Raw genomic sequence first — 15,236 nt, forward strand, 5'->3', positions numbered from 1 at the left:
TTTTTTGTAACTCTACACTCTATTCTGCATTCTGTTACTGTTTTCCCAGCTGCTGCCTCTGTAGGTTGGATTTTCATTGCTCCTCAGTATACGTGACCACAACAAAGCAATTAAATTATCCAATCGATAAGGTGGACCCTTGACCTGACAGTCTACTTTGTTATGCCTCATCCTCCATCACTGGACTTTCTCTGTAATGAGCACTCTATTCTGCATTGTTAGTGTTCTACCTTGGTGCACTGTGTAATGATTTGGGATGTAGAACAGTACAGAAAGACAAACTTGATCTTGTATCTTGATCTGTACGAACGGTAATGCAAGACAAGCATCACTGTACCTTGGAACATGTGACAATAATAAACTAACTCCAATCCTGCTGGTAACTCCACCTTGGACCGTCCCAATCCCGGCTGTGAAAGGAGAAATCATCTCCAATCCTGCTGGTAATTCCATCACAGACCGTCCCAATCCCGGCTGTGAAAGGAGAAATCATCTCCAATCCTGCTGGTAATTCCATCACAGACCGTCCCAATCCCGTCTGTGAAAGGAGAAATCATCTCCAATCCTGCTGGTAATTCCATCACAGACTGTCCCAATCCCAGGCGTGAAAAGAGGGCTGGACACGGGGCCAGCAACCCCACCCTGTAAAATCCCAGAGCTACAGAAACACCAGAAGCTGCAAAGTCCTCATCCCTGGGAGGGGAATAAGCAAAATGGGCTACACCTGGAGAAAATGTGAAAGCCTGGCCCAGGATAGAGGACTCCGGTGAGCTGCAAAGTCCTCATCCCTGGGAGGGGAAGCCTGGCCCAGGATAGAGGACTCCGGTGAGCTGCCGTCAGTGATGGTTGTAGGGTTATTACTCCTCAACCATCAGGCTCCTGAACCAGAGGGGATAACTTCACTCACCCCGACACTGAGCTGTGTCTGCAACCTATGGACTCACTTTCAAGGACTCTTCACCTCATGTTCTGAATATTTATTGCCTTTTGTATTTGCAGCCTGTTGTCTCTGGTACACTGGCTGTTTGTCCGTCTTTGTCTGGGTGCAGTCTTTCATTGATTCTGTCGTGTTTCACCGCATCATAATGATTGCCCACAAAGCTCGGGCAGGGTGACACGTTTGTACTTTGGTAATAAACTCACTTTGAGTAGGGGTGATGGGCTGAATGAAGTACATTCATTTTGGTACAAACCATTTATTTACAAACACAGAGCTGTGGGTTCATTCACCGGCCAACGCAGTGACCTCCTGCACGTGCTCCCTGACCACACGGTCCAGTACAGTATAGACATCCTGGCACGCCTTCACCGCCGCCTCCACCACTTTCTCCAGGTTGTCCTCGTGTAGCCGCGCGTTCATCTCCAGCAGCGCGATCTGCTGCGACTTGGGCAGCACGGCCATGGCCACCTGCGGCCCCCCCGCCGACTCCTCGATGTAGCTGAGGTCCGTCAGAGGGGTGTCCTCGATGAAACCCGTGGAGCAGGCGCACACGTAGTCTCGCATGGGAATGCCGGCGTCGATCACCGCCAACGTGGCCGCATTCACGCAGGCGCAGTAGTTCCCGCCGTCCGCCTGCAAAATCTGGGAGGGTGGGAGATAAAAAGCGGGATGTCAACGTGCGGGAGGGCTGTCCGACACATACCACACCTCTCCCTAGACTGAGGCAGGTGGACCGCAGCTGGTCTCTGGCACAGTGGGTAAAACTAGACACCAGAGACCCAAGTTTAATCTCCAACTCTGAGACTGACTGCATGGTGTGCAGCCTTTTTACATTTATTTAGAGATAAATTTTACTTGGAGACATTGAACCCATGAACACTACCTAGTAATACTTTTATTTCTGTTTTTGCAATGCTTGACTATTTAATTTAAGTAGATATACTTAATGTAATTCTGTTTTTTTCTATTTAACATGTATCGTATTGCACCGGTCCCACAAATTTAACAGTTTTCACGGCATATGTCAGTGATATTAAACCTCAGTCTGTGGGAGGAAACCGGAGCACCCAGAGGAAACGCACGAGGTCACGGGGAGAACGTACCAACTCCTTACGGACAGCCGAGGAACTGAACCAGGGTCACCGGCACTGCAACCACTACACTCCCGTGCAAGTGTAACACACACGAGGGTGAAATCATCAGAGGCCAAAGGGCCTAGTTCTGCTCCTTTGTCTGATGGTCTGAACTGTTACAATCAAACCTGCGTCCACCACATGCTCGTCCCACACTCTCACCACCCCGAGTGGTGAAGTTCCCCCTCATGTTCCCCTTAAACATTCCACCTTTCACCCTTCACCCATGAGCTAGTCTCACCCAGCCTGAAGGGGAAAAGCCAAATCAGAACCGGGTTTCCATCGTAAAGGCGGCATCCGTCACGCAGGACATGCCCTCTTCTCATTGCTACCGTCAGGCCTGAAGATCTTTACTAAACACCTTCTTCCCCTCCACCAGATTTCACTCACTATTTCCCCCCATTTTTTGTGCTATTAATGCTTATGTATAGTTATTACTATGGATTGCTGTTCCTACTGCCACAGAACAAATTTCAGACCCTGATGCTGTAGACAATAGACAGTAGGTGCAGGAGGAGGCCATTCGGCCCTTCTAGCCAGCACCGCCATTCACTGTGACATTGGCTGACCATACACAATCAGTACCCTGTTCCTGCCCTCTCCCCATATCCCTTGACCCCGCTATCTATGAGCTCTATCTAACTCTCTCTTGAATGCATCCAGAGACTTGGCCTCCACTGCCTTCTGGGGCAGAGCATTCCACATATCCACCACTCTCTGGGTGAAAAAGTTTTTCCGCATCTCTGTTCTAAATGGCCTACCCCTTATTCTTAAACTGTGGCCTCTAGTTCTGGACTCACCCATCAGTGGGAACATGCTTCCTGCCTCTAGCATGTCCAATCCCTTAATAATCTTATGTTTCAATCAGATCTCCTCTCACCCTTCTAAATTGTGAAACTTGTCGTTTTGTGACAGTGCTATAGCGCAATGCATCTAGTAACCACAAGTTACAAACATAAATATATAATAAATACTGCTCAAAAAAACCCACTGCATTTAGTCGAACTATTCCTCCTCAATTTTATTCATCATTTGACCTCCATCAAATCTCCCCTCATTCACCTACGCTCCTGGGAATGAAGTTCTAACCTTTCACTATAACTCAGTTCCTCAAGACCTGGCAATATCCTTGTAAATTTTCTCTGTACTCTTTCAATCTTATTGATATCTTTCCTGTAGGTAGGTGACCAGAAACGCACACAATACTCCAAATTAGGCCTCACCAACATCTCAGAACCAAAGAACATTACAGCACAGAAACAGGCCTTTTGGCCCTTCTTGGCTCTGCCGAACCATTTTTCTGCCCAGTCCCACTGACCTGTACCTGGACCATATCCCTCCAAACCCCTCTCATCCATGTACCTGTCCAAGTTTTTCTTAAATGTTAAAAGTGACCCGCATTTACCACTTCATCTGGCAGCTCATTCCACACTCCCACCACTCTCCCTTTAAAGTTTTCCCCCTTCACCCTTAGCCTGTGTCCTCTGGTGTTTTTCTCCCCTAGCCTCAGTGGAAAATGTTGCATTCACTCTGTCTATACCCATCATAATTTTATGTACCTCTATCAAATCTCCCCATATTCTTCTACGCTTCAGGGAAGAAAGTCCTAACCCATTCAACCTTTCTCTGTAACTCAGTTTCTCAAGTCCCGGCAACATCCTTGTAAACCTTCTCTGCACTCTTTCAAACTTATCCTTCCTGTAATTCGGTGACCAAAACTGCACACAATACTCCAAATTTGGCCTCACCACCGCCTTATACAACCTCACCATAACATTCCAACTCTTACACTCAATACTTTGATTTATAAAGGCCAATGTACCAAAAGCTCTCTTTACTCCCTATCTACCTGTGATGCCACTTTTAGGGAATTTTGTATCTGCATTACATTCTACAACACCTCGACAACCCAGGAATTTCTGTCAGGGTCCTGTTTGTTGACTTCAGCTCGGCGTTTAACACCATTGTCCCAGAAATCCTCCACTCCAAACTCACCCAGCTTACTGTCTCCCCCACCATCTGTCAGTGGATCACAAGCTTCCTGACTGACAGGGTGCAGCAAGTGAGGCTGGGGAGCATTATCTCTAGCATCCAGACAATCAGTACCGGTGCCCCCCAGTGATGTGTGCTCTCCCCACTGCTCTTCTCCCTTTACACTAATGACTGCACCTCACAGGATCCATCTGTTAAACTCCTGAAGTTCGCAGACGACACAACTGTCATTGGCCTTATCCGAGACGGTGATGAGTCTGCATACAGACGGAAGGTGGAACGGCTGGCCCTCTGGTGTGGTCAGAACAACCTGGAGCTAAATACGCTCAAGACTGTGGAGATGACAGTGGACTTCAGGAGGAGCCCCCCAATACTCCCCCCACTCACTATACTCAACAGTATTGTGTCTGCTGTGAAGACCTTCAGATTTCTGGGTGACACAAACTCCCAGGACCTGAAGTGGGCACCCAACGCGGACACTCTTATCAAAAAGGCTCAGCAGAGGTTGTATTTCCTACGTCAACTCAGGAAGTACAACCTGCCCCAGGAGCTGCTGATTCAATTCTATTCAGGACTAATCCAGTCTGTTCTCTGTTCGTCCATCACTGTCGGGATTGGATCAGCTACCAAACAAGACAAGATTAGACTCCAAAGAACAGTCAGGGCAGCGGAAAGGATTATTGGTGTGAAGCTGCCCTCTATCCAGGACTTATATGCATCTAGAGTCAGGAAGCGAGCAAGCAGCGTTATTGTAGTCCCATCACACCCTGGACATCACCTGTTCCAACTCCTTCCTTCTGGTAGGCGCTTTAGATCACTGTGTGCCAGGACAAATAGGTACAAGAACAGTTTCTTTCCGTATGTCATCAGTCTTATGAACACTTGAATGTTAGTCTATCATAAATCAAGTCCACCTGTACATTCAATGAGGTGGACCTCATTGTATATAGTTCATGATTATTTGCACTATTGTTTTTGTTTGCTTTTAATTCTGTACAGAGAGAGCTCAGGAAAACCAGCATCAAATTCCCTGTATGTGTCCTCATTCTTGGTGATAATAAAGGATTCGGATTCTGAAAAGTAAGTATTCCCAGATCCCTCTGTTCTACTGCACTCCTCTGTGTCCAACCATTTACCTTGTATGTTCTACCTTGGTTTTTCCTTCCAAAGTGCAATACCTCACACTTGTCTGCATTAAACTCCATCTGCCATTTTTCAGCCCATTTTTCCAACTCATCCAGATCCCTCTGCAAGCTTTGAAAACCTTCCTCACTGTCCACTACACCTCCAATCTTTGTATCATCAGCAAATTCGCTGATCCAATTTACCACATTATCATCCAGATCATTGATATAGATGACAAATAACAATGGACCCAGCACTGATCCCTGTGGCACATCACTAGTCACAGGCCTCCACTCAGAGCAGCAATCCTCCACTACCACTCTCTGACTTCTCCCATTGAGCCAATGTCTAATCCAGTTTACTACCTCCCCATGTATACCTAGTGACTGAATACTCCTAACTAACCTCCCATGCGGGACCTTGTCAAAGGCCTTACTGAAGTCCATGTATACAACATCCACTGCCTTCCCTTCATCCACTTTCCTGGTAACCTCCTCGAAAAACTCCAATAGATTGGTTAAACTTGACCTACCACGCACAAAGCCATGTTGACTCTCCCTAATAAGTCCCTGTCTATCCACATACTTGTAAATCCTATCTCTTAGTACTCCTTCCAATAATTTACCTACTACTGACGTCAAACTTACCGGCCTATAATACAACCTCAACACAGCATCCCAACTCCTGCACTCAATACATTGATTTATGAAGGCCAATTGAGTCCTGATGAAGGGTCTCAGCCCAAAACATCCACTGATTATTCATCTCCATAGATGCTCCCTGACCTGCTAAGTTCCTCCAGCATTTTGGGTGAGTTACAATGTTCCAGTCTTTTTGTGACTCTGTCTATCTGTGATTATGGATCTGCATTCCCAGATCTACCTCAGTGCTCTGTGTAATGATTTGATCTGTATGAACAGGATGCAAGACAAGTCTTCATTGAACCTTGGTACATTAACAGTAAGTACAAAGTTACAAGGCCCAGATACACGCCCGGGAGGCCAAGCCTTCGGCCCCGAGCTCGCAGCTTGTTACCTGCACATAGATGTCAATCTGGGACTGCGGGTACAGCTGTGTCAGGATGGCGGCCTCGAAGGTCTGCTTCAGGTGCAGGGTCATCTCCGTGGACTTGCGGTCACCGTGAGACCTCCTCTTCCGCTCACCAGCGCTGAAGGTCGCCATGCTGTACTGGCAGTTCACAGTGGCCTTGTCGTGGAGGGCCTTACTGCGAGCCCCACGGATCTGAGGCAGAGAACCCAGCAGGGTGAGGGCACCTCGCGCAGATGGAGAGAGGTGTGTGTGTGTGTGTGTGTGTGAATGTGTGTGTGTGTGTGTGTGTGTGTGTGTGTGTGTGTGTGTGTGTGTGTGTGTGTGTGTGTGTGAATGTGTGTGTGTGTGTGTGTGTGTGTGTGTGTGAATGTGTGTGTGTGTGTGTGTGTGTGAGTGTGTGAATGTGTGTGTGTGAGTGTGTGTGTGAGTGTGTGTGTGTGTGTGAATGTGTGTGTGTGTGTGTGTGTGTGTGAGTGTGTGTGTGTGTGTGTGTGAGTGCGTGTGTGTGTGAGTGTGTGTGTGTGTGTGTGTGTGTGTGAATGTGTGTGTGTGTGTGTGTGAATGTGTGTGTGTGTGTGTGTGTGTGAGTGTGTGTGAGTGTGTGTGAGTGTGTGTGTGTGTGTGTGTGTGTGTGTGTGTGTGTGTGTGTGTGTGTGTGTGTGTGTGTGTGTGTGTGTGTGTGAGTGTGAGTGTGAGTGTGTGTGTGTGTGTGTGTGTGTGTGTGTGTGTGTGTGTGTGTGTGTATCACCAAGGTCTCCCCCTGCCTCATTTGTGACATTTACCGGGAGCATTGCAGAGAAAGGGCCGGAAGCATAGTTGAGGATCCCTACCACCCATCCCACAATCTCTCTGACCCACCACCGTCAGGGAGGAGGTTCAGGAGCATCAGGACTAGGGCTGGCAGACTGGGAAACAGCTTCTTCCCTCAGGCTGGGAGAATAATGGATACTCTGCCACCTCCGAGATCTCGTCACTGGGACAGTGAGCTGTTTACTGTTTGCCCCTGCTGCACACGGAGTGCATTTTGAATTTTTTTTAATTAACTTACTTGTGGTAATATTTTGTTTGATATGTTGGGCTGTGTGTGATACATGTTGTGTGAGAGCACCGTGGTCTGGAGGAACGTTGTGTCGTTTGTACAGTCAGGTGACAATAAACTTGAACCAACGGGCATGTCTGAGGGCGAGGAACCAGACATTTATAGTGAAAATGAGATTGATCTTTATTCTGGTGGGAGGGGGGAGTGAAATTCCTTCACCCTCCCACTCTGTCCCTCGTTCTGTCTCATCCACCTCTCCCCAGTCCCTCTCCATGTCTCCTCTCCTGAGCCCCTCCCGTCCCTGTCGAACCCAATCATTCCCTTTTCCCTCTCCAGTCTGTCCCCACTTGTCTCGGTATGCTGTCCTGGTTTCCTGGGTCCATCTCCCTATCCAGGCACAACAACTCTCAACTCCTCTCTCCCTAATCTCTCAACTCTCCACCCCCCCCCGATCACCATATAGATACGCTGTGTCACTGGACCCCCCCTCCCTAATCACCCTTTAGATACACTGGGTCTCTGGACCCCCCCATCACCCTATAGACACACCGGGTCACTGGACCCCCCATCACCCTATAGACACACCAGGTCACTGGACCCCCCCATCACCCTATAGACACACCGGGTCACTGGACCCCCCCCATCACCCTATAGACACACCGGGTCACTGGACCCCCCCATCACCCTATAGACACACCGGGTCACTGGACCTCCCCCCATCACCCTATAGACACACCGGGTCACTGGACCCCCCCATCACCCTATAGACACACCGGGTCACTGGACCCCCCCCCCATCACCCTATAGACACACCGGGTCACTGGACCCCCCCCATCACCCTATAGACACACCGGGTCACTGGACCCCCCCATCACCCTATAGACACACCGGGTCACTGGACCCCCCCATCACCCTATAGACACACCGGGTCACTGGACCCCCCCATCACCCTATAGACACACCGGGTCACTGGACCCCCCCCATCACCCTATAGACACACCGGGTCACTGGACCCCCCCTTCACCCTATAGACACACCGGGTCACTGGACCCCCCCCATCACCCTATAGACACACCGGGTCACTGGACCCCCCATCACCCTATAGACACACCGGGTCACTGGACCCCCCCATCACCCTATAGACACACCGGGTCACTGGACCCCCCCATCACCCTATAGATACACCGGGTCACTGGACCCCCCCCATCACCCTACAGACACACCGGGTCACTGGACCCCCCCATCACCCTACAGACACACCGGGTCACTGGACCCCCCATCACCCTATAGACACACCGGGTCACTGGACCCCCCATCACCCTATAGACACACCGGGTCACTGGACCCCCCCATCACCCTATAGACACACCGGGTCACTGGACCCCCCCCATCACCCTATAGACACACCGGGTCACTGGACCCCCCCCCCCATCACCCTATAGACACACCGGGTCACTGGACCCCCCCATCACCCTATAGACACACCGGGTCACTGGACCCCCCCATCACCCTATAGACACACTGGGTCACTGGACCCCCCCATCACCCTATAGACACACCGGGTCACTGGACCCCCCCCATCACCCTATAGACACACCGGGTCACTGGACCCCCCCCATCACCCTATAGACACACCGGGTCACTGGACCCCCCCCATCACCCTATAGACACACCGGGTCACTGGACCCCCCATCACCCTATAGACACACCGGGTCACTGGACCCCCCCATCACCCTATAGACACACCGGGTCACTGGACCCCCCCCATCACCCTATAGACACACCGGGTCACTGGACCCCCCCCATCACCCTATAGACACACCGGGTCACTGGACCCCCCCCATCACCCTATAGACACACCGGGTCACTGGACCCCCCCCCATCACCCTATAGACACACCGGGTCACTGGACCCCCCCCATCACCCTATAGACACACCGGGTCACTGGACCCCCCCATCACCCTATAGACACACCGGGTCACTGGACCCCCCATCACCCTATAGACACACCGGGTCACTGGACCCCCACCCCATCACCCTATAGACACACCAGGTCACTGGACCCCCCCATCACCCTATAGACACACCGGGTCACTGGACCCCCCATCACCCTATAGACACACCGGGTCACTGGACCCCCCATCACCCTATAGACACACCGGGTCACTGGACCCCCCCATCACCCTATAGACACACCGGGTCACTGGACCCCCCATCACCCTATAGACACACCGGGTCACTGGACCCCCCCATCACCCTATAGACACACCGGGTCACTGGACCCCCCATCACCCTATAGACACACCGGGTCACTGGACCCCCCCTTCACCCTATAGACACACCGGGTCACTGGACCCCCCCCCATCACCCTATAGACACACCGGGTCACTGGACCCCCCCATCACCCTATAGACACACCGGGTCACTGGACCCCCCCATCACCCTATAGACACACCGGGTCACTGGACCCCCCCATCACCCTATAGACACACCGGGTCACTGGACCCCCCATCACCCTATAGACACACCGGGTCACTGGACCCCCCATCACCCTATAGACACACCAGGTCACTGGACCCCCCCATCACCCTATAGACACACCGGGTCACTGGACCCCCCATCACCCTATAGACACACCGGGTCACTGGACCCCCCATCACCCTATAGACACACCGGGTCACTGGACCCCCCATCACCCTATAGACACACCGGGTCACTGGACCCCTCACCTGATATCACCCCGGAACTACGGTTCCCTCCCCATTCCACCTCCTCTCCCTCGCCTCACCTGATGCGGTCCGTATACCACCGCCAGGGCCTTGGTGTTCCCCTGTTCGATATAGGCCGAGCCATCGGCTTGCGCGAAGACGCCCATGCGGCCACGGATCTTCCTCAGCTCGGTCGGTCGCCGGCCGTCCACCCGGTAGCCCTGGTCGGAGAGCAGCTCCAGGCCCGCCATCCTCCTGGTCCCACGCAGCGAGCAGGCGCTATCGAGACTACAAATCCCGGCACCCCCTACGGGGGACGCATACAAATCCCAGCACCCCTCGCGACACCTGCATACAATTACCTTTGACGGCCTACGAATCCCAGCACCCCCTGCGGGGACGCATACAAATCCCAGCACTCCCTGCAGCCCGGAAGCCGGAAACACGCTGGACTTGATGAGGGTTTCTTCGTAAAATTAAAACATTCTTAGCAGTCATTATGGGCTTGCGACAATATCTCATGTTTGGTCAAAAAGAAAATAAATCGACAAATTAAATTGCTAATACTACTCCAAAATAGACAGTTTTAGTCTTATGCTGTCTAGGTAGCCTCCAACCTGATGGATGGATTTCTCAAACTTCCGGTAATGGATACGATTAAATATTGCGTTTCAGCAGCAGTACTCTCATCCCATTTCCCCCCTCTCACCTTGGCCATGGCTTCGGACAGGCATCTCTCTTCCATGTTCTTCTGTTCTCTGCTATCAGATTACCCCTTCTCCGGCCACGTATCTCTTTCACCATTCAACTGCCCCCCCCCACCCCCGCTTTCACCTACCTTGTGTTTCTTTCTCCCCTCCCCCTACTTTTTAACTCTGACTCCTCATCTTTTTTTCTCCAGTCCTGCCGAAGGGGCTCGACCCGAAACTGTACTACTGTACTTTTGCCATCGATGCTGCCTGGCATAGTTAGTGAGTGAGTGATACCTTGTAACAATTGCAATTTATGAATAAATCATGTTTTATGTCAATTTTATTTAAATGCCACGTGCTTGCTGCTGCAAGTGTTCAGAATCAGAGAGAATGTCAGTGACATAAATCATGAAATTTGTTGCTTTCCAGCATCAGTGGAGTGCAGGCATAACAAATCACCATATCTAAATAATAAGAATAAATAAATAGTGCAAAACAAAAATGATAAGTTCTTGAACTATTAAGAAATCAGGCAGGACCATTCACTCATAAATCTCTTGAAGAGTGTCCTTCAATGAGACACTCTTATTGTGTCTCAATGAGAAGAGGGTCTTGTCCTGGGGTGATGGGGGCTGTTAACGGTGGATGCCGCCTTTTTGAGGGATCGCCTTTTGAAGGTGTCCTGGATGCTGGGGAGGTTAGTGACCATGACGGAGCTATTTTCCGATCCTGTGCAGTGGCCCATCTACATCAGACATTAAATCAAATAATCAGAATTATCTCCTCACACATACATCTGTAGAAATTTTCTATGGTCTTTGAGAACATGAATCTCTGCAAACTCTGAATGCAATATAGCCACTTGCATACCCTTTCCATAATTGCATCAATACGTGGGACCCAGGTTAGATCTTCAGAGACATTGACACCCAGGAACTTGAAGCAGTTCACCCTTTGCACCGGTGTGCTCCCTTAGCTTCCCTGTCCTTGGTATGGGCGTCTGGAACACACTGCCCCAGGGGATAACACATATGAAATGTTGGCCATCGATCTTCTCCACAGAGACTGCTCGACCCCCCCCCCCCCCCCCGCTACTTTGAGCATTGCGTTTGATTATAATTTTCTGTTTTTATTTCAGATTTTCAGCATCTTCAGTATCTATCTATATTTTATTTCCAGTTTTCAGCCTCTGCCGTAGTTTAGATGCCGGGATGTATCACCATGACGCACACGGGTGGCCGGGAAGACGTTGTGTGTGCTCATTGGCTGTAATTAGGCGCCAATCAGGAGGTTGGCTGGGGAGGCAGCGCAGCAATGCTGTATCTAATTGGACGTCGTTGCCGGCCAACGCTGTGATTGGATGCTTCGGCTTTCTGTATTGTGATTGGCCGCAGGCAGGGTCCGGGCTTCTTTGGAGCAATTGGATTGGGAGCAGGAGTCAGGATGATTCGGATTGGACAATAAAGCGAAGTGGGTGGGGCTGCTTCCCGACCAGCCTGGGGTCGGAGCGGGTGGTCGTTCTCCCCGGACAGAGGTCGGGCTTCGGCGGTCATATCCCAGTTCGACAGACAAGTGAGCTGGAGTGAGTGAGGAGAGTGGGAGTGAGGGGAGTGGGAGTGAGGGGAGTGTGAGTGAGTGGAGTGTGAGTGAGTGGAGTGGGAGTGAGGGAGTGGGAGTGAGGGGAGTGGGAGTGAGGGAGTGGGAGTGAGGGGAGAGTGAGTGAGGAGAGTGGGAGCGGGTGGTCGTTCTCCCCGGACAGAGGTCGGGCTTCGGCGGTCATATCCCAGTTCGACAGACATAGTGAGCTGGAGGGTGAGAGGAGTGGGAGTGAGGAGAGTGGGAGTGAGGAGGAGTGGGAGTGAGGAGGAGTGGAGTGAGGAGGAGTGGGGAGTGAGGAGAGTGGGAGTGAGGGAGGGTGAGTGAGGAGGAGTGGGAGTGAGGAGAGTGGGAGTGAGGAGGAGTGTGAGTGAGGAGGAGTGGGAGTGAGGAGAGTGGGAGTGAGGAGGAGTGGGAGTGAGGAGAGTGGGAGTGAGGGGAGTGGGAGTGAGTGAGGAGTGGGAGTGAGGGGAGTGGGAGCGGGTGGTCGTTCTCCCGGACAGAGGTCGGGCTTCGGCGGTCATATCCCAGTTCGACAGACATAGTGAGCTGGAGTGAGTGAGGAGAGTGGGAGTGAGGAGAGTGGGAGTGAGTGAGGAGAGTGGAGTGAGTGAGGAGAGTGGGAGTGAGTGAGGAGAGTGGAGTGAGGGGAGTGGGAGTGAGTGAGGAGAGTGGGAGTGAGTGAGGGAGGAGAGTGGGAGTGAGGGGAGTGGGAGTGAGTGAGGAGAGTGGGAGTGAGTGAGGAGAGTGGGAGTGAGGAGAGTGGGAGTGAGGGGAGTGGGAGTGAGGGGAGTGGGAGTGAGGGGAGTGGGAGTGAGGGGAGTGGGAGTGAGGGGAGTGGGAGTGAGGAGGAGTGGGAGCGACGGGGAGAGTGAGCCGAGTGTGAGCGACGGGGAGTGGGAGTGAGGGGAGTGTGAGTGAGGAGAGTGGGAGTGAGGGGAGTGGAGTGAGGAGAGTGGAGTGAGGGAGTAGGAGTGAGGAGAGTAGGAGTGAGGAGAGTAGGAGTGAGGGAGAGTGAGTGAGGGGAGAGGGAGTGAGGAGAGAGTGAGTGAGGAGCGTGTGAGTGAGGGGAGTGGGAGTGAGGGGAGTGGGAGTGAGGGAGTGGGAGTGAGGGGAGTGGGAGTGAGGGGAGTGGGAGCGACGGGTAGTGGGAGTGACGAGAGTGAGCCGAGTGCGAGCGACGGGGAGAGTGAGTGACGTGGAGAGTGAGGGGAGTGGGAGCGACGGGGAGTGGGAGCGACGGGGAGAGTGGGAGTGACGAGGAGAGTGAGGGGAGTGGGAGTGACGAGGAGAGTGAGGGGAGAGTGGGAGCGACGGGGAGAGTGGAGCGACGGGGAGAGTGAGTGACGAGGAGAGTGAGGGGAGTGGAGTGACGAGGAGAGTGAGGGGAGTTGGAGTGACGAGGAGAGTGAGGGGAGTGGGAGCGACGGGGAGTGGGAGCGACGGGGAGAGTGGAGTGACGTGGAGAGTGAGGGGAGTGGGAGCGACGGGGAGTGGGAGCGACGGGGAGAGTGGAGTGACGAGGAGAGTGAGGGGAGTGGGAGTGACGAGGAGAGTGAGGGGAGTGGGAGTGACGAGGAGAGTGAGGGGAGTGGAGTGACGAGGAGAGTGAGGGGGAGTGGGAGTGACGAGGAGAGTGAGGGGAGTGGGAGTGACGAGGAGAGTGAGGGGAGTGGGAGTGACGAGAGTGAGCCGAGTGGGAGCGACGCGGGGAGAGTGAGTGACGGGGGAGAGTGAGGGGAGTGGGAGCGACGGGGGAGAGGGAGGTGACGTGGAGTGAGGGGAGCGGGGAGGAGTGAGGGGAGTGGGAGCGACGGGGAGTGGGAGTGACGAGGAGAGTGAGCCGAGTGGGAGCGACGGGGAGAGTGAGGGGAGTGGGAGCGACGGGGAGTGGGAGTGACAAGGAGAGTGAGCCGAGTGGGAGCGACGGGGAGAGTGAGTGACGTGGAGAGTGAGGGGAGTGGGAGCGACGGGGAGAGTGAGGGGAGTGGGGAGTGACGAGGAGAGTGAGGGGAGTGGGAGTGACGAGGGAGTGAGGGGAGGGAGGGAGTGACGGGGAGAGTGAGGGGAGTGGGAGTGACGAGGAGAGTGAGTGAGGGAGTGGGAGTGACGAGAGTGAGCCGAGTGAGCGTGGGATGAGTGACGGGAGTGGGAGTGACGAGAGGGGAGTGCGAGCGACGGGAGTGGGAGCGACGGGGAGAGTGAGTGACGTGGAGAGTGAGGGGAGTGGGAGCGACGGGGAGTGGGAGCGACGGGGAGTGGGAGCGACGGGGAGTGGGAGTGACGAGGAGTGGGAGCGACGGGGAGAGTGAGGGGAGTGGGAGCGACGGGGAGTGGGAGCGACGGGGAGAGGGAGCGACGAGGAGAGTGAGCGACGTGGAGAGTGAGGGGAGTGCGAGCGACGGGGAGTGGGAGCGACGGGGAGAGTGAGGGGAGTGGGAGTGACGAGGAGTGGGAGTGACGGGGAGAGTGAGCTGAGTGGGAGTGACGAGGAGAGTGAGTGACGTGGAGAGTGAGGGAAGTGGGAGCGACGGGGAGTGGGAGCGACGGGGAGTGGGAGCGACGAGGAGTGTGGAGTGACGGGGAGAGTGAGCTGAGTGGGAGTGACGAGGAGAGTGAGGGGAGTGGGAGCGACGGGGAGTGGGAGTGACGAGGAGTGGGAGTGACGGGGAGAGTGAGTGACGGGGAGAGTGAGGGGAGTGGGAGCGACGGGGAGAGGGAGTGACGAGGAGTGGGAGTGACGGGGAGAGTGAGGGGAGTGGGAGCGACGGGGAGTGGGAGCGACGGGGAGTGGGAGTGACGAGGAGTGGGAGTGACGGGGAGAGTGAGGGGAGTGGGAGCGACGGGGAGTGGAGTGACGAGGAGTGGGAGTGACAAGGAGAGTGAGCCGAGTGGGAGCGACGGGGAGAGTGAGGGGAGTGGGAGCGACGGGGAGTGGAGTGACGAGGAGTGGAGTGACAA

The 15,236-nt window shown here is 53.5% G+C and overlaps 1 protein-coding gene across 1 annotated transcript; it reads right to left on the reverse strand.

Moving 5' to 3' along the window:
• Positions 1-1,180: 1,180 nt before the first annotated feature.
• On the reverse strand, positions 1,181-10,386 carry exosc4 (exosome component 4). Its single transcript, XM_059971596.1, has 3 exons — positions 10,068-10,386; positions 6,226-6,432; positions 1,181-1,582 (listed from the first exon to the last, which is right to left on the reverse strand). The coding sequence occupies exons 1-3, from the start codon at positions 10,236-10,238 to the stop codon at positions 1,223-1,225; spliced, it is 738 nt and encodes a 245-aa protein (XP_059827579.1). The 5' UTR covers positions 10,239-10,386; the 3' UTR covers positions 1,181-1,222.
• Between the last annotated feature and the right edge of the window lie 4,850 nt (positions 10,387-15,236).

Source organism: Hypanus sabinus, chromosome 6 (genome assembly GCF_030144855.1).
Source record: "Hypanus sabinus isolate sHypSab1 chromosome 6, sHypSab1.hap1, whole genome shotgun sequence".
Classification (NCBI taxonomy): Eukaryota; Metazoa; Chordata; class Chondrichthyes; order Myliobatiformes; family Dasyatidae; genus Hypanus; species Hypanus sabinus.